The sequence below is a fragment of the Daphnia pulicaria genome, chromosome 1 (genome assembly GCF_021234035.1).
Source record: "Daphnia pulicaria isolate SC F1-1A chromosome 1, SC_F0-13Bv2, whole genome shotgun sequence".
In the NCBI taxonomy this organism is placed as follows: domain Eukaryota; kingdom Metazoa; phylum Arthropoda; class Branchiopoda; order Diplostraca; family Daphniidae; genus Daphnia; species Daphnia pulicaria.
Window position 1 is genome coordinate 10,746,779 of NC_060913.1, and position 21,490 is coordinate 10,768,268.

Consider the following 21,490-nt stretch of genomic DNA (forward strand, 5'->3'; position numbering starts at 1 on the left):
CTCATCTTGAATCTGACACTTTTATGCAAGCTTTTATGCCTTTATCGAGATTGTTTTCATCCATTTTGTTTTCTTCCAGTTTCTTCGTAAATTGGAAACCATTCGGCTCTATTACTCTGGAGTTCACGTGATCAGCAGTAGCAGAGTGGAAAGGCGATAACGAAACGAATGGAAAAAGAGATATGAGGCACAAATTGATGAGAAGCAAAACCCCGTAAAAACAAACAGGGAGGGGCTGGCATTTTCTTACGTAGCGGGACTTGCGGGGCTTTCCGGCCTGTCTGCTGGCCTGGTAACAATAATTTCTACCAAAAATTGCCATTCTTCCAGCCTGGCTGCGGCAGTTCTCTCCTCGCTTTTAGACACAAAAGTCTCCCAATACAAGAAGCCCCTTCTATATTAGTCGTAATACGTGAAGGGCCCGAAGGGGATTACCTCAGCTGCTAGCGGTTCGGATACTGTGTAGTGGATATATGGAGAATCCGCTGGGGAAACGAGGACAATCCATTTTGTGCGGCGGATGCACGCGAGAACGTCCAACGCATAGCGACGCAATCGAGACAGAACAGACGCCCACCCACCCCCCTTCGACTCTCTCAATTCTCCATAGCTGAATGCCAAAATACTTGGTGGAAACACAAAAGGAATGTTTCAAGGCAAAAAGGGAGAGACAACGAAACACGATGCCGATTAAGATTGGTCAATTGCCCAACTTTACTATACGATTGGAAAGACTACAACTGTTCGAGCGGATTTGTCATTGGATCAAAATAAACTCCAAAGAGAACTTTGATGTGAAAAAGAGATTTAAAAAGCAAAAATGAAACCTAAATATTAAACAACTACACAGAAAGTCCTTCTTTTCTTTTTTCTTTTAAATTGATAACAATGTTTTTTTTGTTTTTATTGGGATTCCGTTGGAAGTGATGGTTTAAATTCGAACAACCACCAGGATTATATGAGAAAAAGAAATACAACTTTACACATTTGTTTATTTAAATTCATTGAAAGAAAGAATGATGTTGGGACATTTTGGTTCTAAAGCATGCAGATTTCATCGCGTTCTCTTTAAAATAACTAAAGTTGAAAATTAGTGTTAAAAGCATTTTTTTTTTGTCTTTACGTTACTTATATGTTTTGAAGATGATGACTCGAATGAATTTTCTTTTTTTCCGTGAATTAAATGAAAAACAAGAAGGGGTAAATTTAGGGATAAGCGAAGAGTAGTCGACTCATCAGGTCGTCAAAGAGTGATATAATTAGTAAATTTGATTTTTGTTCTTTTTTTCTTATCTGTTACATATGAAGATGACCCAACGGGTACCAGGCCACGTGCTCTTCTGTGAGGCTGAGCGACTCGAGTGGGATGTTGACCGCACCGAGGAACTGGTTTTCTTGGACACGGTCGTAACTCCAAGCAGATACCTTATGGGAGCAAACACGTACATAACAGTCGAATATCTGGTTGACTTTTTTTGTTTTATTATTATTATTTTTTAAAATTACCTGCAGTAGGCGTTTCTGGACATTTTCAAGCGACATGCGGTAAACCAACATTTCCATAAAGGTAGGATGAATATTGCGACGAATAACGCGTGTTTTACGCTTGGTGATTTTGTGCATGTCTGGTAACAGGTACGTTTTCACGTAAGGTGACGGCAACTCGGTCGCTGTATTGTTGACAGAAGTTGCCGAGCTTCCCCCGGCAATTAAATCGCGACCATGTTGGATCATGACATGCAACTCGCCCCGAGTATATTGGATCGATATTTTCAACTCGCCTGTAGAGGGGATAATTAATGGGAAACCAAACGAATAATTATGAGCTTAGTAATAACACCGAACCTTGAACGTGACCGTTGGCATTGGTGACATTACGGATATGTTGACTGGATGAAGACTTATTGCGCCACTTGGTGACATAAACATTGGCCTCTTCATCTTGATCGCGCAGCAGCGGATGGAAAAAAGTGTAGATCAGTTCGCAATGGCAGATTTCGGGTGCCAACTGGAACAAGCTCGTGAGAAATTGGTCCAGTTCGGTACGTCTTTTCTCAGCCACAGCTTTGACTGAACTACGGCCCAAGTAAACGCCTTTCGATAGGCTCAAAATACGATTGGAAACGAGCGGAAAGCGGAGGCAGAGTTTTTGATGGAGCTCCGAAAACTCTCTGTGGCTACGGAATAGATAAATTTTCTCCGCCTGTTTCTCACGCTGGAGGCTCACGATGAAGACGTAATACTTTTCGGGATCATAGCGTTTTTGAAAGCCAACTACTCGAGCCTGATTTAAAAAAAAAAAACCATTGAAATTGAAATTTAAAAATTTTGATTAATCCTTAGAATCCATTCGCTGTCTATTACCTCGATTATTCGGCCGTCGGTAGCGAGAGTGTAAGTTTTCGGAACAAACGATAGGAGTCGATCGTCGTTATGGTCTCCATGGAAACGCAGCTGAGCTAAATTGTGTAAAAAGAAATTGAATTGAGTGAACCAAGAGCGAAGAGAATCCTCAATCATGCGCGCGAAAACGGCCGCTGCTTCCGCCTTTGATTTTTCGGGGAGCAAAGCTTTCTGGACGTAACTAATGGCATCGGCATTGACGCCAGGAATATTCGAAGTGGCCATTAACGCCAGCAAATGAAGCAGAGAATTGCTGTGCTGTCGGACAATATTGAAAGCCTGTAAAACATAAGGCTGTTAAGAACCAGATTCAGATTAAGAAAACATTTCAATTTCATACTTGGCAACATAGATCGACAAAGTGTTGGAATTTCTGATTTGGTTTGTCCCCGCCGTTGATGACGTAAGCCATGTCGGAAGTCAAAACGAATGGTGTCCGATCCCGTTTAAAATTACCAAACATTTGTGCGTCACCAAGAAATTTGCCAAAATCAATATGGAAGAGGTGGCCGGTGGATTTGACCATAATATTATCGTTATGTCGATCGCAAACACCAAAGACATAAGTCGCCACGCTATAACCGGCACACGAAGCCGTAAAATTGTGCACTGCTCTTTCGTACTCGAGTGGCGACGGATTGTGCTTAGCCAACCAGTCAGCAATCGGTCGATCCTTAAAAGAGCCCGTTAATCCGTGTTCAATCTAAAAAAAAATAAAAAACAGAACATTCATTGTAGAATTAAAGTAAAGACAAATTCAATATTGCTCTGGAAGGTATACCTGAATCCGTCTCAAAGTCTCGGCACCTGTAACGAGCTCGACAAACCCTCGCCTAGGCCCAGTGGGCACACAACTAAAGGTGACCATCTTCAGATCAAGTCCATGTTTCCGCCACAATTTGTCCATAATACGCACCTGAAAGAAAAACAATCAAATGTAGCCTAGGTGGGAAAACTTTGGGCAATAACAAACATACCATCTGGAGCGTGAGCATATCTTGCCGTAAATCATCCCCTACTTTATACATGGCGCTAACGAGAGAATTCTCATTCACTGCAAACAAAACACGCAACAAATAAATCATATATTCAATTCACAACAGTTAAAAATTAAATTACCTTCAGGTTCAGCCGAATGGAAAGCTAATTTAAGAGGAAGCGTGTTGGATGGGAAATAAGAACACAGACGAACTTCTAGTCCATTCACCTGGAGACTGGGCCCAATAGGTAGTGAGGTCGAGTTATTCCCAAGTGAGGAATGAATTGGCTCCAATTCACGAAGAAGCGTGTTGAGCCGCTGTGATTCTTTTGTGGATTTCACCAGATCGGCGCAAGAATCAAGCTGCTGAACAAGCATCTGCTCACTGAGGAATCGGTGACGTAAGGCCGCTCCGCAAGTGGCAAGAACAGAACGCAGCAGCAACTGTAAACGACTGATTATTGATAAAAAAAGAAAATGAAATAAGCGTCACTGAAGAAAATGGACTGCTGAATTACCCGGAATAGCGTGGATCAGCCCCTTCAAAATAAGCTTCAGCAAAATCGGAATTCTGTGGACTGGGTCCTGGAAGCTGTTGGACGAGGAGCCAGTATAGCGAATGAGCTACTTGTGGTGAGCTTAACGATCTTTCAAGGAGAAATGCCATCAGAGGTGAATGGTCAAATGGTTCCAACTTCAGAGCCTCCACCAATTGTGGTAAATAATCGACCAGTTCGTCAGATAAGATCGGTCGAAGCCATTCAACTGCGCAGCGACGGACTTCAATATCAGGAAAACAAGGCAGAAGTAATTGAAACGCTTCCAGTGGAGAAAGAGCTTTCCACCGCTGCAGCAAACTATAAAGGTCAGACAGACTTGCCCAATCCCATGACTGGGCCACCTGAAGTACTTTGGTCAATGCGGCAGGTTCATCCGTCAAGTAATGACGCTTCTCCCACAAAAGCTAAATGCCAAAGGAATTTTATGAATAATCGATACACATAATGCGGACGCGTGTATGACAATACCTCGCGTTGATAGAGATCCATCTTGGCAAAGGATCCACTTTGGATGATATCCATTAGCGAACGTTGCGTGTTGTCATCCAAGGCGCTGAAATCACGCAGCTCACCACTTGGAATAACGGTGGGTTCAACAAGGGGGAAATGAATATCAGCGTCATCCAAATCAGGCATTTCAATACTGAGCAAAGGAGTCGAATGACCACGAGGATGGCGCCCGGCCGTGGGTACATATCCTGAACGCTTGTCAGAAGCTGGCGGCCATAAAGGAAGCAGTCGACTACCTAGAGTAAATATAACATCAGTAGAAAATTAGAAACTAGATAAATTAATTTAAACTAAAAGCAGTCGCACCTTGAACGAGGGTCCAATTTGGATCGCCGTAAGTAAAAAAATTCTGGGCTGTCCATCCAAGTTCGACGTGTTCAGCTTCCGACCCATTTCCTGGATCCCCTTCCGCCACTTTCCTTCGACCGTAGACAGTAAGAACAAGGCGTGATTCACGCGGCAGAGTACAAATGGCCACGCTACTGAAGCTGATCACTTCATCAAAGACGATTCGGTTCGGGAAGAAGGCGGCTGACCTGGAACTTGCAGTGCCAAACACCACCTGACTACGGCCCACCGATGTAACTCCGTGCAGCAGATCGATCCGCACTTCATACGTGTCAAAATTCCAAGAAGGTTCGAGTCGGTGAAGAGCGCCTACACGGAAGCCGACACAGTCTAAAACGCCAGAGGACTCGTAAACTTTGACACAGCCGGGCGCGAGTGGCAGGGCAAAGTTGACGCGGAAAGCGCAAGTGTAGGCATTGATTAGTTTGCGAATTGCAGTAACCAGTTCTACGCAATTAGTTCGCAAACGATTTTGACCAGGAAGAACTACCATGGAATAAGGGCCGTCTTCACCGACGATTTCTGCTCGATTCGAGCCTCTTGTGGAGTTATTACAAGTGAATACAATGTTATCTAAGGCCATCGTTAAGTCTGTTGTTTCAATACAGCCCAACATCGAGCATAGAGCTGTAAATGGAAAGAAAAACAAAATTATTATTTCGAAAAAAATTGGAATAAATAGTAAATCATTTTTACCTTTGACGGACTGCAGCAGACCTTTGGGTTGTATGTGGCTAGAGTTTACCAAGAGTCGATCAATTTCTCCGTGAATGATGTCGATGAGAACGGAGACCGACGCGTGAGTGAGTGCATCTCCCGGCTCTCTAGACAACAAATCGTCAACTTTGATTTCGATATCTTTGATGTCATCTTCTGCAGTCCTAAGCAAAGGCCTGGGCACTTCGTTTATATGAAGTAGACACAACAAGACATCCTTTTCCAGCTTGATACAGTGGTGGACGTACTCATAGTCGCAAAGGCACGAATTGGGCAATAAAAATTCGGCCATGCCCCAGACCTTGAGCGCATATTCTTCCGACTTGAGCTGACTGGTGGCACCCAACTCACAAACGACGTGGCTTATAACGTGATCTACTCGGCTGCTAATATCACATGTGAAATTGATGACGGGGTGGTCCATAGAGAAATGCACTGCCAATTTCACTGATATGGACTCGGTGCAACTTGACTCCAGTATCGGACTAGTCTAGTAAATGGATAAAAAAATTTAATAATAATGATGGGTTAGTTATTATGAAAGGTATAAGGTATAATTATTATATAGGTATATCCTTACCACGTAACCTGTGTTGGTTTCGGCTTCATCATAGCGAAAACGAGAGCGAACTTGGCGGACCAAATTAACGAATGTGACGAGTCCCAGGTCTCCGGCACCGGAATCAACTTCGTTCACTACCACCTTCAATGATGTGTCCTTGCTTTTCTGAGCTGGTGGTACAATAGATTGCCTTTTGTTTGATGACGTGGCTGGTTTTGCGGGCGATTGCTCTTTTGTTATAACTTCGTAGATCGTTTCGGGAATGCTGCTGGCTGGGACCGTGGATGAACCTACGAAGGCTCTTTGGCTCAAGCCGAGAAAATAATCGAACGGGTCGTAGTCTTGATCGAAAAGAAATTCGTCCGTCTTATTCTTTTCTGTTGAAGTGGAGCTACAAGCAACTGGGGTTACGGCCTGCTCGGGAACAGGATTCGGACTGAGCAGAGGGTCAAAAGCACGAAGGATACTGTAGCGAGGATGAGTAGATTCGACAGCAAGATCGATCAGATTTCGATTAAACATGCTTTCATCAAAGGAGATGGGACCTTTCTTGCTGCTGTTGAGCTTGGGTTTCGAGAGTACAACTGGTGAGGGTAAAGAACTTGTTGGGATTGGTTGCGAAAGGTGTTGAGGCACATTTTGAACAGACAAATGATTTGGAAAGAGGACTGCATGACGGCTGGACCTGTTTGATGATAAATTCATGTTCGGAAAGGCCAAGTCCAATTCTTCAAAAAGGAATGAGTCTTCGAGATCTGAGGGCCTGACCCTAATTGGTGACATCAAATTAATCAGATCATTTGAATTTGGGGATTGTGACAGTTGCCTTTTGGGGACAGGAGGAGGTACAAGACCCACACTCTGAGAATTGATGCCACCTGGTCTTGGTCTGGGTTTGATCTGAATCTTTGGTGATGTTGACGATTCAGGTAAAGGAAATGGGGAAGAGCTGACACTTTTTGCTCTAACTGTAGCATAAATAGGGCTGGGCTCTCGACTGGGGGGATGAGCAACTGCCGCCGACTCTTTAAGCTTTTCTTGTTTAAATCGGTCCAAAGCTGCTGTTTCCAATGACAAAGCTTTGGCTTTCTCCAAATCTAGTTGAAATCGACGTTCAGCCTCATCGATTTGAAGTTTCTGACAGTTATCCATGTTTGACAACAAAATAAAATGTTAGGTTAAAATCCCATGCCAATCCACTCGATCCATAGGTCAGTGTCAGACTACATAGACAAACTTTAAAAAAATACTGCAGGATAGGTTGTCTGTCTATTTCTAAGACACTTGAAAATCTACTTCACTTTAACTGTCAAGTGGAATAAAAATAGCCGCAGTGCCTCGGACTAGTGCGGTGGACCTAATAAAATAAAAACTTCCGGGAACAAATAGAAATATAGCAGTTTTCTTGTTTCCTCTAAATTAATTGGAACTTAATTGTACTAATAAAACGTATGTATTATTAATATACTTCTACTAATACTACATGATCATACGTTTGCATTGAAATAAAAACGATTTTGTGCAAACAAAAACATCCGTTGTATTGCATAATTTAGTTCATTTGTCGTGATAATTTTATACAAAAAATATTATTGCCAATGAAAATGGAACACCTTATTCATAAAAAAATATTCAAACATCAGGTTTTTTACGAATGTAATCCCGTAATCTGAAAACACCACTGTAAAGCATTCGTTTGAAACGTGGCGCGAGATTGTTTCGAGCAGGGTGATGTTCTTCGGCAGCAGATCTAAGCATGATTTTTGCTTTGATGTAGGACATTCGCAAATTATGTCTTCTCCGATAAAATCTTGCACAAATGAAGGAAGGAAGGAAACGCAATTGGGGTTGCGCAAAAATGTACAAAGCCCTCTGACCCAGCGCTATGAAGAACACGTTGTAAGAGTAGGCAATAGGAGGTGGTGGACGAATGCAGGATATTAAACGACAAAAACCGATCGCTTCTTGAAGTTTTTCTAACTGTTGGGCGATCGTGTCTCCGATGAATCCAACTCCTGTAGTTTGACTCGGCTGTTGAATATTCACAAACAAATTATGTTGGAAGTTGTGAAAGAGCTCCGTCCATCTAGCGTGAAGATCGTTTACCCAATTGGTATAGTAAAAGTCAACAAGAAGAATGGCAAGAATGATTAGCTGATCTGTGGCAAAGATTAAATTCCAAAGCATTTTCACTGTTTCTTTGGGGGTTGGCAACCACACGGGAACCACTTGCAAGTCTTCCCCTTGTTTTTCCTTCATTTCTTCCGATCCTTGAATCTCTTTTTGTTCAGTTTGTGTTATGTAGAAATTATCGAATGAGAGTGGACCCCAAAGGTAAAAGCAAAGGTAGCCAAATGGCCAAAATAAGAGTCCCGCGGCAGCCGTTAACTTGAGAACGTAGTCGATAGTTATGTCGTAAATCTTACGAATAAATTCGGAAGTATTACGAAGGCTTCTCAAAATAGAAGTCCAAGTCCCGTTTAACTTATTCTCGACATTAGAGGTGGCATGGAGTTCAAATAATATGCCCACGCGCATTCGAATAGCTCCACTCGCCAAACTGCCCAGACGCTCCCGAAGACTCATTAACATTTCAGTGATCTTCTCCTGTCCCAGATTTTGGCAAGGTCCTCTGCTTAATGTCATCAACCTTAAACAAATTTCTTCCGAGATGTCTACGATATCGCAAAGGGCGTCCGCTCCTTTAAAGAGACAATCTTTTTTGGCTGCTTTTGTAGCGTTCAAACATATTTCAAAAGGTTTGGAAAAGCTTTGCTGACAGCTAAATCCTTTGCTCTGCAGCCACTTGAATCCAATTTCAATCGCCTCACGAAATTGATGTTGAGTTCCATTGACGTTGTTGAACTTGGCTGCGATATCGACAACACCTGTGTTCACCTGATTCATATGATGTTGTTGAAAAACGGAACTGTTACGTATGAGCTGTGCCGAATAAATCGTTTCGTTCTGCAAACAATCGACTGCTGTCAGCGGAATAATCGTCAGTTCTCTAATGTGACACAGGGATTGAATTATTTCTGTGTAGGCTAAGGCTTTCACAAAAACGTAAGCGGTAAATCCACTTGGCATGGTCCCCACAAGAGATAAGCAGCATTCTAGGAAAGAACGCAGCGAGATGGGCGTGAAGTGCCAGGCAGTTCCGATGACCAAACCAGTTCCGAAAAAGAATCCTCCCGTTGTTGCAGCAAAACAAAATGGTTGGGCGCTGATCGCATTTCGTCCACACAAAAGATCGCCAACACGGAAAGAATAGAAATATGATCCAATGGTGAACCAAAAGAACACGCTGACGACCACTGTGAATCTTTTTCTATCCGTCGTGAACATAAACATTTTTCAGCTGTGTGTGTCAAGTTGTCACACACACATTAAGATTAAAATTAAGCTCAACCTTACTTCTGTGACTGTTAAGACTGGACTGATTGAGTGATTGGCAGGCCTGAGTTATCACTGTAGCAATTCTGAAATAAAATTTTAAAAAAGAAATGTTATTCACCGGAAATGAACGGAAACTCTAAAATGCGCTAGAAACTATTATGTAGGCCTAATAACTATTACCAATCAAATATTAACATTTTTTCACCACAAAATGTTGTAAATCGTAAGGAAACTAAAGCAGTAAGAATAACAAATCGATAGTTCAGGTAAGTAAATTAAGCTTAGTTTTTCGATCCGCAAATCATAAAACACAGCATTTTAAAACACCAATCCTTTGTCAAACAAGCCTAAATTCATTTTTTTTTCAATACCACTTGATACTTTACTTTAATACCATACGCTTTGAACCTTTCGATTACATTTATTCTTGTAAATAAAGAACGAATGTTTTCACTTGGTTTTTCGGAAAGCCTTAGCCTCCTAATCTAAATTTTGTAACAGATACTTCACACATGTGTTTTATTTACATTTGACGACACGTACTTTTATTTTATTATTTATTCTAATCTTGTTCATGGGGGAAAAATAGGTCATTTTATTTCGCAAGAAACGTTTCTTGTGAAATAAAAATGACGTCTTAACGGTTATCAATTGACAGCAGATAAAATAATGTCTTCGTTCCCAAAAATTGGTAAACAGACATCGTTACGAATGGAAAAAATCGCTGAAACCCTTTCGTCATTCAAATTCCTATGTTACCATGGACTGCTAATGAAAATCTAGACCAAGGACTTCCAAATGAGTTTTGATCTAGTTTTTACAGCTAGCGGCTCTGAAGGAAGAGCGTGGTCGGCATAAAAGAGGCCCGCAGTGTTCAATATTGTGGTAGCATCGTCGGATCTCTCACCATTTGAAGTGCTACTTGCTATCGTTTATAACATAATAGGCATTAAGACGACATGTCTTATTCACCGACTTCAAAAGCGACTCTCTTCCTGTTGGTTATCTTAACATTAACCCTTATTGAGAGCGCTGTTTCGGTTTCACTTACTAAACGCCATATTCCAGGCCGAGTTCCAGGTCGCCCAAGAAAGATCGTAGGTGGATTCTCACCGATCGACGTGGACGATCCCAACGTCAAGGAAGTAGCCGAATTTGCTACAAGCGCCATATCGGAAAGTAGCAATTCTGGGCCTTTATCACTAATCAAAATAGTCAAAGCTGAATCCCAAGTAGTGGCCGGAAGGAATTATAAATTGATCCTAGAGCTCAGTAGCGTCGTTGACGGGGCTAGCGAGACCGAAGAAACCCTTTGCGAAGTGATTGTTTTCCATCAGCCATGGACGCAAACACGGAAACTGAGCAAGTCAAACTGTTTACCAATTAAAGTAATTCATTCTTGGACCGAAACTCGTGAACTCGGAGCTTCTGTAAACTGTCAAAAAGCACAAATCGAAACTGTTCCTGACACTCCGGCGATTATGATCGGTGGCTTCTTGCCGATCGACACCGACGACGCTTCAGTCAAAGAAATGGCTGATTTTGCTACAACTAGAATATCAGAAAGCAGTAATTCGGGGCCATTAGCATTGATCACAGTTGTAAAAGCAGAATCGCAGGTTGTAGCCGGTAAGAATTACAAACTAACTCTGGAGCTGGGTAGTGCTGCCGATGGAGCCGTAGGAAGTAATCTTATTTGCAATGTACTCGTTTTTCATCAATCGTGGACTCAAACACTTGAACTGAAGGAGTCCAATTGTTTGGCACCGATCGAAGCCGAGACTGACATAGTAACTGAAATACTGCGAGCTATTGACGGACGGGAAGACTTGTCGAGACTAGCTGGTTATCTAAATGCGTCTCGTGAAACCTTGATAAAAGAGTTTCCTCTCACCAGTTCTGGTAATTACGAAAATGTTCATAGTTGCATTTAGAATTAAGTGAATTTAATATTAAATACTAACTATTTATCCTATTTGACGGAACGGGAAAAAATAGATGGAAGAAAATTGGGCTACACGTTATTTGCACCCACATCGATGGCTTTCATGATGCAAATGCCGCAAGACGCTGGCGATCCTCTCGTAATGGACGCCGATTTTCGCCGGTCGGTACTGATTCGCCATTTTGTTCGCGAGGATGTTTCGTCGGACGATTTAGGGAAATTGGACAAGCTCGTCATGGCCGACTCTAACGAGGTTATATTCTCAAGAAAGAGCGCAAATGAATTATGCAACCTACCTCCAATAGACAGTGATGGATCTGAATGTGAAGCATACATTCCGTCATGGACGTTCCAACCAAATTCCGGCAGATGTGAGAACTACGTATACGGTGGCTGTTTCAAGACGAAAAATCTTTTTGAAACAGAAGAAGAATGCCAAGCCGCCTGTGATCCAGCAGTCTGTAAGTTGACTATTTAAATAAAAAATGATTCAACATTAAAAATGAAATAATATCATATTTATTAGATTGATTTGAACTTCTCTAAAAAAAAATTCTTGACGCTGAAAATCTTCCTAAATTCAATTTAAATTTGTTTTAGGATGATTTTACAGAAAAAAACTGAATCACTGCTTATTTTGACTTCTTCTTTCTAGATCCTTTAACACAGGTGGTAAACGAGACAGAAATCCAACAGGTAGCCATTCTTTTGGAAAAAGATTTGGGAACCGTTTACGCCATTGATCGAGTTTTCATGAGTGGTGATGAAGTTGGCGAAATCCTTCGTAAACATCCTAGTCCCGGCTTTGGATTTTTCGGAATGCTGCCAATTGAAATACAACCAACAGTCAATGAGAACACTCCTGCTAGAATCACTGGCGGATTTTCTACTATCGACGTGGACGACGCCTACATAAAGGAGATCGCCGATTTCGCTACAACCGCCATATCTGCAAATAATAACTCAGGACCAGTTAGATTGATTAGGATTATCAAAGCTGAATCGCAGATTGTGGCCGGAAAAAATTTTAAATTGACTCTTAAATTTAACAGCGCTATCGACGAAGCTGATTCCCTCCTGTGCGATGTGGTCGTATTCGATCAATCGTGGTCACAAACCCGACAATTAAAACAATCGAATTGTTTGTCGATAAATACTGTCGTTTTATGGAACCAAATTCTCAAACAGGAAAATGACTCTTTAACGAATTCACAAGTTACAGAGTTACATAGTTTGTTTTAGCTAACCGTTACCAAATACAAACTTGGTCAACGCTGACGAGGTTGTGCCAAACTTTCCTTGGTTTAAATAATATACCCCCCCCCCAAAAAAAAAACACACAAACATATGTTCATTTCTTGATAAATGTTTGTTTAAATACAATGATTTTCACACCTGTAATATTTGTTGAAATTTCTGCTAACGTTGGATTAAGTATTTCCCTATTACAACATTAATTGTGGCAGATAACAAAACTTACATTATTATATCATCATCAGGGTTCATTAACCTGTAAGAATTGGTCACGTTGCAATCATGTTGATTTGAGTAGTACAATTCTAACAAAAAATAAATAAAGCTGAATTTTACCTACAGAGATGGGTGCCATTTTCGAGGAAGTATAATGTCAAGGACAGGTATGCTCACGTAACTTCACATGAAGTGAGACCCTGTCCTAGTTCAATGAATGATCCGAATGAATGATTTCTGCCAACCTTTTGTTTACCAAATCTCACCCTGCCCTGACCCTGCTATATTAATTTTTGCAAGTTCTCTCACGTGAACACTGACTAATTTCTTATTTCTGAAGCAGTTCTCTTCATTCGAATTTTGGGACAAATCAACCGCAACGCCATCTCTGGAGCTTACCGGTAGGCTCTATTGCAGGCTTGATGCTTGATGCAGACGATGTTATTTCAAAAGCAGTAAGTTGTCAAGTGTGACTTGTTTGCGATTTTGAATGGAATTGTAGAAACGTGGTTCATCAATTTATAAACAAATTTCTGGTTACTGGCATTAAAATAAACAAATGGCTGATAAATTAGCAAGAGCCGAGAAGGCTATAGAATCGAATCCATTTGATTTGGAAGCTTGGGGTCAAATTTTGCGTGAAGCCCAAATACGCAAGATTGATGATGCTCGAACTTACTTTGAACGCTTGGTGGCCCAGTTTCCGACATCAGGTCGTTATTGGAAAATGTACATTGAACAAGAAATGCGAGCAAGAAACTATGATAAAGTCGAAAAGGTAGGAATTAATTTATCACATTGTAAGGAAGTCATTCAATCTTGCTCCTCCCTATTTTTAGCTGTTTCAACGATGCTTGGTCAAGGTTTTAAACATTGAACTGTGGAAATTGTATGTTAACTATGTGAAAGAAACCAAAAGTGCTCTGCCCAACTACAGGTACAACAAGCTTGAATATACAAACACTAAATATTGTTTTCTTTAATCATACCAATGTTCACAGAGAAAAAATTGCTCAATGCTACGATTTTACACTGGACAAAGTTGGAATGGATATTCAGTCATACAGTATTTGGAATGACTATATTCACTTCCTCCGCAATGTTGAAGCTGTTGGATCTTATGCTGAAAATCAAAGGATCACAGCTGTGAGGAAAGTGTATCAAAGGGGTGTAATCACTCCAATGCTTAACATTGAACAACTATGGAAGGATTACATTGCTTATGAATTGGCTATTAACCCCATGATTGCTGAAAAGATGCAACAGGTATAGTTTATTTTATTTTTTAAAACCTACCCTAACACTTTTTAAACACTTATTTTCAATTATTTAGGAGCGCAGCCGTGATTACATGAATGCTAGAAGAGTTGCCAAAGAACTAGAAGCCTGCACTCGCGGTCTTAACAAGGCTATGCCTTCGACTCCTCCATCCAATCATCCGGAACAAAACAAACAGGTGGAACTGTGGAAGAAGTATCTGGCTTGGGAGAAATCGAATCCCCTCCGCACGGAAGACCAGTCACTACTCACTAAGAGAACAATGTTCGCTTTCGAACAATGTCTCCTATGTCTGGGACATCATCCTCATGTTTGGTATGAAGCTGCCCTTTTTCTACAGATTAGCACTAAAACTCTTTCAGATAAAGGGGTAAGTTAAAGTACCAATTTCTGTCAATATTCTTAAATTTAAAGATTCTTTTTTAGGATGTTACGGCTGCCAAGAACTTAGCTGAAGAAGTCTCAAATATTTACGAACGATCAATTAATGGGCCCATGTCACATAATAGTTTGCTTTATTTCGCTTATGCGGATTACGAAGAGGGACGAATTAAGTACGACAAAGCTCATCAAATCTATACAAAATATTTGGAGCAGCATGACATCGACCCAACTTTGGTAATTTTATCATTTTGTACATTGTACATACAAACCCCTTATATTTAAAAAATTCGCAGGGCTATATTCAATATATGCGATTTGCAAGGAGAGCAGAAGGTATTAAATCGGCTCGACTCGTGTTCAAGAGATCTCGCCAGGATCCCCGCTGCTCTAGCCATGTTTTCGTAGCTGCTGCCTTAATGGAATATTATTGCACCAAGGACAAAAATATCGCCTTTAAAATATTTGATCTAGGCCTCAAGCGTTTCAAGCATCAACCTGATTATCTGCTTGCTTATGTGGAATTCTTAACCCAACTAAATGAAGATAACAACACTAGAGTTCTCTTTGAAAGGATTCTTTCATCAGGTTCCCTCACTTCTGAAAATTCGCTTGAAATTTGGAACCGCTTCCTCGAATTTGAATCTTCTATTGGTGATCTTTCAAGTGTAATCAAAGTAGAAAAAAGACGGAACGCCGTCCTCGACAAGGTATTTTTTTCATTCAGTGTTGGGTATTTTTGGATTCATTTGAATTGTGTTATTTATTTTAGCTTAAGGAACTTGAAGGTAAAGAAACAGCACTTCTCATTGATCGGTATAGATTTGGAACCCTTTTCCCTTGCTCAGCCGCGGATTTAAGGTGAGTTTCTTATGTTACTTTATACTATTTTCTAATATTTGTTTTTAATCATTCTCTTAAAAGGGCTTTGGGATACTACGAAGTAGCAGAGCTGAGTAGTAGTCAAAATGCTAAAAACCTCCTTGCTAGAGAGGAAGAAAGTAGAAAACAAAGCACAGAAGCGGCTGATGTTACCATGTACAAGCCCGATTTTTCTCAGATGGTTCCGTTCAAGCCGAAGATTCAATGGACCCCCGGAGAACACATTGCGCCTGGTAAAATTTCTACAAAGTATTTCTAGATGACAACTTAACGGATTCTTTGATGCGTTTTGACAGGAGGAGGATTTCCGCTTCCACCTGCAGCCTCTCAACTGTGCGGAATGTTACCGCCTCCGCATTGTTTCCACGGTCCTTTTGTTGTAGTCGATCCAGTAATGGAGCTTATTAAACATTTGAATATAAGCGAAACAAGTAATACTCTGATTTCCCTTGGCCGTATTATATTTTTAAACATTAACATTTATTGGTGTATTTCAGGTTCTCTTCTTGCAAATACAGCAGAAAATTCTAAACTATTTGACATGGCTCGAAGTGTTCATTGGCTTCCGAAAGATACGGGTGTCGATCGTCCACCAAAAAAGAGAGGGATGGGTGAAGAGTCTGAAGATGAGGAGCCGATCGCCATTAGTGGATCTCAGCCTGGTGGACCGCCACCAAATGATATTTACAGGAAACGACAACAGAAGCGAGTCAAGTGATGAAAGAATTTACTTGATCAATATTCAAAACACAAATACACACATAATTGTTTACACCATCCATAATCAAATCATTTCTGATAAAAGTTTTCTAGTAATTTTTGAACTCGCCACAACATGACTTCATTAGTACCAGAACAATTTTCTGGTCTGTAAGGGGGGCCTACTACTATTTCATTTAGCACTAGTAAACAACCATAATTATTTTCATTCACTGGAATACGGCTTTCATGAAACCATTTTTTCAGAGCATCTTTCAGTGGCTTCCAGTCTTCAGTATGTTGAGAACTAGCTCCAGGTCCTTGCATCCCATTGTTCTCTTGCGTAAGGGTTCTGGTGTTGGTTGATGTTAATTTTACAATCTTGAGATACTTAATTGAATTTCCAATAACTAATTTTATGCTTCTTTCTTCTTGGTTGCAACGATCGACCATCATAAAAAGACTAAATATGAAAGATTCAAAAGAAATGTTAAACTATGGCTTCATGTGTGCATCAGTGCATTGTTGTCTTGAACTTTGTGGTTTCTACTAACCTTCCACTTATTGGATCCATTGAGTAGATTTGTCCAACAAACTTGACATGATTAATTGTTAAAACTTCGACTCTGCTACCGACTAAATTTATATAATTAGCCGGACATTTTTCTAAGGGATATTGTAACACACATCCTTCTGCAAGTTCCATTTTCAAAACTGTTATGATGCGAATGATGACCTATAGTGTCACCATACGGATAAAAATTGCAACTAAAACTGCCTCATTGCAACTTTTGCTGTCCTTAAATTTCTTAAAATACATTCATTAAAAAATGATTTCTCAACCAGCTTCAGTTTTATATTCTAAATTTGAACTGGTTCGGACGAAATATAATTTAATTCGTGAACAATCGTGAATCTGTTTGAAATCATGGTCATGGTTGAGGTTGCCATGGGCAACCATCGCGAGCAGCCGAAATAAATGTAAACAGTTGCTTCAAATTTTTACATTCTCAATTTTCTATCGAAATCTAAGAGGTTAGAATTTTAATATAAACATGAAGATTCCTGCGCCTTATTTATGGTTCTCTGCTGTTGGAGCATTTGGTGGCGGGATCATACTGGTCAAGTAAAAAAAAATTGTATAAATTTCAGCAAATCTTGCTGCTAGACCTAAAGTATTCATGTTGTTTTAGAGAATATTTCAGTGGAACTAGATATGAAGGTAAAGAAAAATTAGATGGAAAAACAGTGATTATTACTGGGGCTACTGATGGAATTGGAAAGGAAACAGCTAAAGATCTAGCTAAAAGAGGAGCAAAAGTATATATGGCCTCTCGTGATATCAAGAAGTGTGAAGAAATTAGAAAAGAATTTGTCCTTGAAAGTGGGAACAAATTCATCTATTGCCGAAAATGTGACCTAGCATCACAGGAATCAATCAGACAGTTTGCTTCAAGATTTAATTCTGGTATTTTTCTTAAATGATTCCCTTTTGTGGCAAATGTACTTAACTATTTTCTAGAGGAATCAAAGTTGCATATCCTTATTAACAATGCCGGGGTAATGCGTTGTCCTCGTAGTTTAACTGCTGAAGGTATCGAAATGCAAATAGGGGTAATATACGATACAATAAAATTGAGCTCCAATATCTCAATACAATAATAAATTTTGACAGGTTAACCATTTTGGTCATTTTCTTCTTACCCATCTGTTGCTTGATAAACTTAAAGTAAGAATTGATATTTAAAAATGATCTTATACCTATTTTAAAAGTGCTGTATTAATAGCAATCCGCACCCAGTCGAGTCATTAACGTTTCAAGCGTGGCCCATTTAAGGGGAAAAATAGATTTTGATGACCTCAATTCGGAAAAAAAGTACGATCCTGCAGCAGCTTACGAACAGAGCAAGTTAGCCAATGTTCTGTTCACGCGCGAACTAGCAAAACGCCTGGAAGGTAAAATTATAAATTAATTTCAAACTAAAAAATTATTTTAAAAAATAATTTGATCTATTTAAAATTACCAGGAACTGGTGTGACCGTAAACGCCTTACACCCAGGAATTGTGAATACAAATATTTCTCGTCACATGGGTTTTGTCAACAGTTGGTTTGCAAGCATCATTCTTAAACCACTTTCCTGGCCTTTTATTCGAACGCCCCCAAGAGGAGCGCAGACAACTCTATACGCTGCACTTGATCCCTCACTTGAAAAAATAACTGGGAAATATTTCAGGTGACTTCAAATCATTGTGTGTTAACATCACAGCTTTTGTCTAATTTGGAACTGGAATATTAGTAATTGTGCAGAAGCTGAGGTTGCACCCCATGCTCTGGATGATGACGTAGCTCGAAAACTCTTCCTTACTAGTTTACGATGGACACGTCTAAATTAGAAGAAAATTAAAAATTGCAAGTCAACTGTCTTTAAATTTGCATTTTCCAATTCGTTTAAACAAAATAGATCATTTTAAACTTAACAACGGAATGGTACATTGTCATTTTTTGTACGATTAAAGTCACCACGAGTTCCTCCCGATTTACTAACCAATTGAAGATTACGAATTTCAGCTTCTCTAGTCACCGCTTTAACCATATCAATTATTGTTAAGCAAGCGACTGATGCAGCTGTTAGAGCTTCCATTTCAACACCCGTTGGACCTCGTGTCACTGCTTCACTTTCTACTTTAACGCAGTGATTGATTGAGTCAAGGGATAAGTGGACGCGAAGTTGATGAAGAGCGATAGGGTGACACAGCGGAATCAACTGCGAAGTCAACTTTCCGCCGCTGATACCTGCTATTTCGGCAACTTTAAGAACATCACCTTTTTTTATTTGATTTTCAGCTACTAGATGGAAAGCTTCAGGTCCAATCCAAACAGTAGCTTGAGCTCTAGCTCGTCGAATGGTCCATGCCTTGTCACTTACGTCTACCATTCGAGCCTGCCCTTGATGATCAACATGAGTCAACTGAACCTGTTCACTGTTGACATTTGAGGTCGCAGTTTTTGATGGTTCTTGAACTGGTTCATTTTCATGTGGAGCTGGGGCATGAAACATAGAAGATACTTGAAGGAGTGAAGCATTAGTATCTCTGAACTTCGTCCACGGATCATCTAGGTAATTGTCATGGTTGTTCTGGTTGTTCTGGTTGTCTTCTTTAGTGGTGCAGTAAAAACGGACGGAACTCGTAGCTATGGAACCCCCTGTCAATAGACCATTGGGATCACCTAAATGTAAACTTGTGTCCATAAAGAGTGCCAACTACCTAGGAAAGATGATTCTCACCCACCGATCAAAATCATGGGACGATTTTTCATCGAAGGCAAATTTGACATTCCTAAAATGAAAAATTCGGTATAGGGATTTTTCAAATTATACATTAAAACACACGAAAAATACCGGCGTGCTGCTTTTTCTTCCGTCCAACAGCTTGGCCGACAACGGCAATCAATTCTTCGTTTGAAGCCCCATCTCTCAGTAAGTCTCTTTAAGAGGTAAGGTACATAACTAATGTCGCACAGAACACATTTTACTAGCGATGTACCTCAACGAGGTTTCGGCGTTCCCGAAGAGACACACTTTCAGATTTCCATCAGCAGTTAGTCTCAAGCGATTACACGAGCCACAAAAGTGTTCTGACATGGACGTGATGAAGCCGATTTTCCCGCGATATCCCGGCACCTGATAGGCCTACAGCAGATACAATGAATTTTTTCATAATATTATTATTGAACTGTAGGACCTAGAGAATAGTATAACCTACTTTGGATGTGTCATTAGCTGCATCTTCCAAACGCATCAAGTCGCTGTATTTTCGTCTAATAATTTCCAACATTTCGTGATAAGGAACCATTTTTTTACCATTCCATTTGTTTCCTTCAAATGGCATATATTCGATAAACCGAACATCAATGTCTTTATCACGGGTAAGTTCAACAAAGCTATGCAATTCATCTTCGTTCAAACCACGCATCACAACACAGTTAAGCTAAATAAAATAAATAATGCAGAGTCAATTAGAATATTAATCACATAATTATAAGTTAGTTATATCACTTTGAGTGGATTGTATCCCAATTCCAAAGAGACATCAATGCCTTGAAGAACTTTTTCAAATCCTTTTCTGCGAGTAATAAACTCAAATTTGGCTGGAATGAGAGTATCTAGGCTAACATTGAGCATATTTAAGCCAGCTGCTTTCAAAGCAGGTAACTTTCTGGATAAAAGCAATCCATTGGTAGTCATAGCTAAAGTTTTCAAGCCATCAAGTTTTTTCAAGGCACCTTAAATTTAGAAATTAATTAAGTTATAAGACTTACAAGAACTAGAAGTCTTATATAACATATACCAACAAGCTCAACAATATCAGGACGGATGGAAGGCTCCCCACCAGTCAACCTAATTTTATCTACTCCTTCTTCTACAAAAGCAGAAGCAATTTTAATGATTTCACTTGTTGTTAGTAGTTTGTCCTTTGTTGTTAAGTCAACACCTCCAGCTGGCATGCAATACTGACCTGGAAATAATGTGGGAAAGTCAATGCTTAAGAGTTTAGCCTACTCACAAATTTGTTTATTTCACTTACATCGTAGGTTGCAGCGCTCTGTTAAAGAAATCCTCAAATAATTGTGCTGTCTACCATGTGTATCAGTCAAGAAAGAGGAAAAGGGTAGAATCTTTTGATTTTCAAACATAGATTTTCTGACTGTCTGTAATTTTAAGATATAATTTCCATTCATTAGTGTTTTACTACTACTTTTTTTTATAGATTGAAGAAGTTGTTTGCTAGATATTTAGAACTTACTGAAGGGATCACAGGCTTAGCAATATTCGCCACAGTGGCACAAGTCCTGGCATATTGCCTAGCTAAAAGTCTTTTTGTAGCACCAAGACATACATTCATTTTGTTGAGCATGTATTAAACGTATAAATTATTAATCACGCGACAACAATTCAATAATCAATGTCTCAATTAAGAATCTTATTACGCAACGTTTGATAAGAAAGATACGCAAATTGATAAGGTTTTAGTACACGTGCTTATGTCCTGGTCCTGCCCAGCTGATTGTTGTTATGGTCAATGCTGCGTTGCATTTAAATTGTTTAAATTATTTGAATTTATTTGAAAAGAAAAATTATATTTTGAAATTATTTCTGCTTTTACCGCTTTTACAAATTTACAATAAAGAAAGAAAATTTAAGTGTCAGATACAGAAATACCCTCGGTAATAGTATTCTCGAGAGTTTTGCAGCAGCCAGCGGGTTTGTTGATAAATATTGTTTTGCTGTTTTTTTTTTTCCAAGTATAGAATTTTCTAAGAAATAACATATATATTTCTAATATGAGTCAGCGA

General features: G+C 39.8%; 6 protein-coding genes across 8 annotated transcripts; 3 read left to right on the forward strand and 3 right to left on the reverse strand.

The window, feature by feature from the left end:
• Positions 1 to 972: 972 nt before the first annotated feature.
• Positions 973 to 7,420, reverse strand: LOC124344258 (phosphatidylinositol 4-phosphate 3-kinase C2 domain-containing subunit alpha-like). The gene is made up of 13 exons (XM_046797777.1): positions 6,098 to 7,420; positions 5,497 to 6,007; positions 4,759 to 5,427; positions 4,411 to 4,688; positions 3,901 to 4,346; positions 3,523 to 3,836; positions 3,381 to 3,457; positions 3,185 to 3,319; positions 2,744 to 3,106; positions 2,365 to 2,682; positions 1,846 to 2,284; positions 1,507 to 1,781; positions 973 to 1,425 (listed from the first exon to the last, which is right to left on the reverse strand). The coding sequence occupies exons 1-13, from the start codon at positions 7,229 to 7,231 to the stop codon at positions 1,297 to 1,299; spliced, it is 5,088 nt and encodes a 1,695-aa protein (XP_046653733.1). The 5' UTR covers positions 7,232 to 7,420; the 3' UTR covers positions 973 to 1,296.
• A 183-nt stretch (positions 7,421 to 7,603) lies between these two features.
• LOC124348074 lies at positions 7,604 to 11,753 on the reverse strand. The gene is made up of 3 exons (XM_046798499.1): positions 11,720 to 11,753; positions 9,497 to 9,561; positions 7,604 to 9,414 (listed from the first exon to the last, which is right to left on the reverse strand). The coding sequence occupies exon 3, from the start codon at positions 9,167 to 9,169 to the stop codon at positions 7,712 to 7,714; it is 1,458 nt and encodes a 485-aa protein (XP_046654455.1). The 5' UTR covers positions 9,170 to 9,414; positions 9,497 to 9,561; positions 11,720 to 11,753; the 3' UTR covers positions 7,604 to 7,711.
• On the forward strand, positions 10,339 to 13,102 carry LOC124346000. 2 transcript variants are annotated; one of them, XM_046798347.1, is made up of 5 exons: positions 10,339 to 11,380; positions 11,477 to 11,884; positions 12,079 to 12,590; positions 12,857 to 12,928; positions 13,012 to 13,102. In XM_046798347.1, exons 1-4 carry the CDS (start codon positions 10,438 to 10,440, stop codon positions 12,878 to 12,880), a joined length of 1,887 nt encoding a protein of 628 aa, XP_046654303.1. In that variant the 5' UTR covers positions 10,339 to 10,437; the 3' UTR covers positions 12,881 to 12,928; positions 13,012 to 13,102. The 2 variants fall into 2 exon arrangements, with proteins under 2 accessions (XP_046654303.1, XP_046654302.1); XM_046798346.1 differs by lacking the exons at positions 12,857 to 12,928; positions 13,012 to 13,102 and having other exon boundaries at positions 12,079 to 12,824.
• Positions 13,103 to 13,171: 69 nt separating this feature from the next.
• Positions 13,172 to 16,211, forward strand: LOC124345580 (protein suppressor of forked-like). Its single transcript, XM_046798315.1, has 10 exons — positions 13,172 to 13,671; positions 13,733 to 13,830; positions 13,895 to 14,159; positions 14,227 to 14,541; positions 14,598 to 14,789; positions 14,849 to 15,262; positions 15,325 to 15,413; positions 15,477 to 15,667; positions 15,731 to 15,865; positions 15,932 to 16,211. The coding sequence occupies exons 1-10, from the start codon at positions 13,453 to 13,455 to the stop codon at positions 16,150 to 16,152; spliced, it is 2,139 nt and encodes a 712-aa protein (XP_046654271.1). The 5' UTR covers positions 13,172 to 13,452; the 3' UTR covers positions 16,153 to 16,211.
• On the reverse strand, positions 16,145 to 21,208 carry LOC124346110 (GTP 3',8-cyclase, mitochondrial-like). Of its 2 annotated transcripts, none has more exons than XM_046798355.1 (12): positions 20,941 to 21,208; positions 20,722 to 20,845; positions 20,485 to 20,652; positions 20,193 to 20,419; positions 19,900 to 20,124; positions 19,681 to 19,826; positions 19,536 to 19,621; positions 19,426 to 19,473; positions 18,158 to 19,339; positions 17,895 to 18,082; positions 16,688 to 16,932; positions 16,145 to 16,596 (listed from the first exon to the last, which is right to left on the reverse strand). In XM_046798355.1, exons 1-9 carry the CDS (start codon positions 21,049 to 21,051, stop codon positions 18,609 to 18,611), a joined length of 1,866 nt encoding a protein of 621 aa, XP_046654311.1. In that variant the 5' UTR covers positions 21,052 to 21,208; the 3' UTR covers positions 16,145 to 16,596; positions 16,688 to 16,932; positions 17,895 to 18,082; positions 18,158 to 18,608. The 2 variants fall into 2 exon arrangements, with proteins under 2 accessions (XP_046654311.1, XP_046654310.1); XM_046798354.1 differs by having other exon boundaries at positions 18,158 to 19,363.
• On the forward strand, positions 16,852 to 18,612 carry LOC124348646 (retinol dehydrogenase 13-like). Its single transcript, XM_046798885.1, has 7 exons — positions 16,852 to 17,259; positions 17,327 to 17,601; positions 17,656 to 17,747; positions 17,809 to 17,862; positions 17,921 to 18,089; positions 18,161 to 18,368; positions 18,432 to 18,612. Exons 1-7 carry the CDS (start codon positions 17,189 to 17,191, stop codon positions 18,526 to 18,528), a joined length of 966 nt encoding a protein of 321 aa, XP_046654841.1. The 5' UTR covers positions 16,852 to 17,188; the 3' UTR covers positions 18,529 to 18,612.
• Positions 21,209 to 21,490: the final 282 nt, after the last annotated feature.

Excerpts from the sequence above, each read along its gene's own strand:
- LOC124344258 (XM_046797777.1), bottom strand. The coding sequence starts at position 7,231 with ATGGATAACTGTCAGAAACTTCAAATCGATGAGGCTGAACGTCGATTT. Across the intron at positions 4,689-4,758 it reads AAATTGGACCCTCGTTCAAG|GTAGTCGACTGCTTCCTTTA; the intron begins GTGCGACTGCTT and ends TATTTACTCTAG. Across the intron at positions 2,285-2,364 it reads CCGACGGCCGAATAATCGAG|GCTCGAGTAGTTGGCTTTCA; the intron begins GTAATAGACAGC and ends TTTTTAAATCAG.
- LOC124346110 (XM_046798354.1), bottom strand. The coding sequence starts at position 21,051 with ATGCTCAACAAAATGAATGTATGTCTTGGTGCTACAAAAAGACTTTTA. Across the intron at positions 20,846-20,940 it reads CTAAGCCTGTGATCCCTTCA|ACAGTCAGAAAATCTATGTT; the intron begins GTAAGTTCTAAA and ends TTAAAATTACAG. Across the intron at positions 19,364-19,425 it reads TCGTCCCATGATTTTGATCG|GTGATCCCAATGGTCTATTG; the intron begins GTGGGTGAGAAT and ends GTTTACATTTAG.
- LOC124346000 (XM_046798346.1), top strand. The coding sequence starts at position 10,438 with ATGTCTTATTCACCGACTTCAAAAGCGACTCTCTTCCTGTTGGTTATC. Across the intron at positions 11,381-11,476 it reads GTTTCCTCTCACCAGTTCTG|ATGGAAGAAAATTGGGCTAC; the intron begins GTAATTACGAAA and ends GGGAAAAAATAG. Across the intron at positions 11,885-12,078 it reads CGCCTGTGATCCAGCAGTCT|ATCCTTTAACACAGGTGGTA; the intron begins GTAAGTTGACTA and ends TCTTCTTTCTAG.
- LOC124348646 (XM_046798885.1), top strand. The coding sequence starts at position 17,189 with ATGAAGATTCCTGCGCCTTATTTATGGTTCTCTGCTGTTGGAGCATTT. Across the intron at positions 17,260-17,326 it reads GGCGGGATCATACTGGTCAA|AGAATATTTCAGTGGAACTA; the intron begins GTAAAAAAAAAT and ends ATGTTGTTTTAG. Across the intron at positions 17,748-17,808 it reads GTATCGAAATGCAAATAGGG|GTTAACCATTTTGGTCATTT; the intron begins GTAATATACGAT and ends AAATTTTGACAG.
- LOC124348074 (XM_046798499.1), bottom strand. The coding sequence starts at position 9,169 with ATGCCAAGTGGATTTACCGCTTACGTTTTTGTGAAAGCCTTAGCCTAC.
- LOC124345580 (XM_046798315.1), top strand. The coding sequence starts at position 13,453 with ATGGCTGATAAATTAGCAAGAGCCGAGAAGGCTATAGAATCGAATCCA. Across the intron at positions 15,414-15,476 it reads TGCTCAGCCGCGGATTTAAG|GGCTTTGGGATACTACGAAG; the intron begins GTGAGTTTCTTA and ends TTCTCTTAAAAG. Across the intron at positions 15,668-15,730 it reads CGGAGAACACATTGCGCCTG|GAGGAGGATTTCCGCTTCCA; the intron begins GTAAAATTTCTA and ends GCGTTTTGACAG.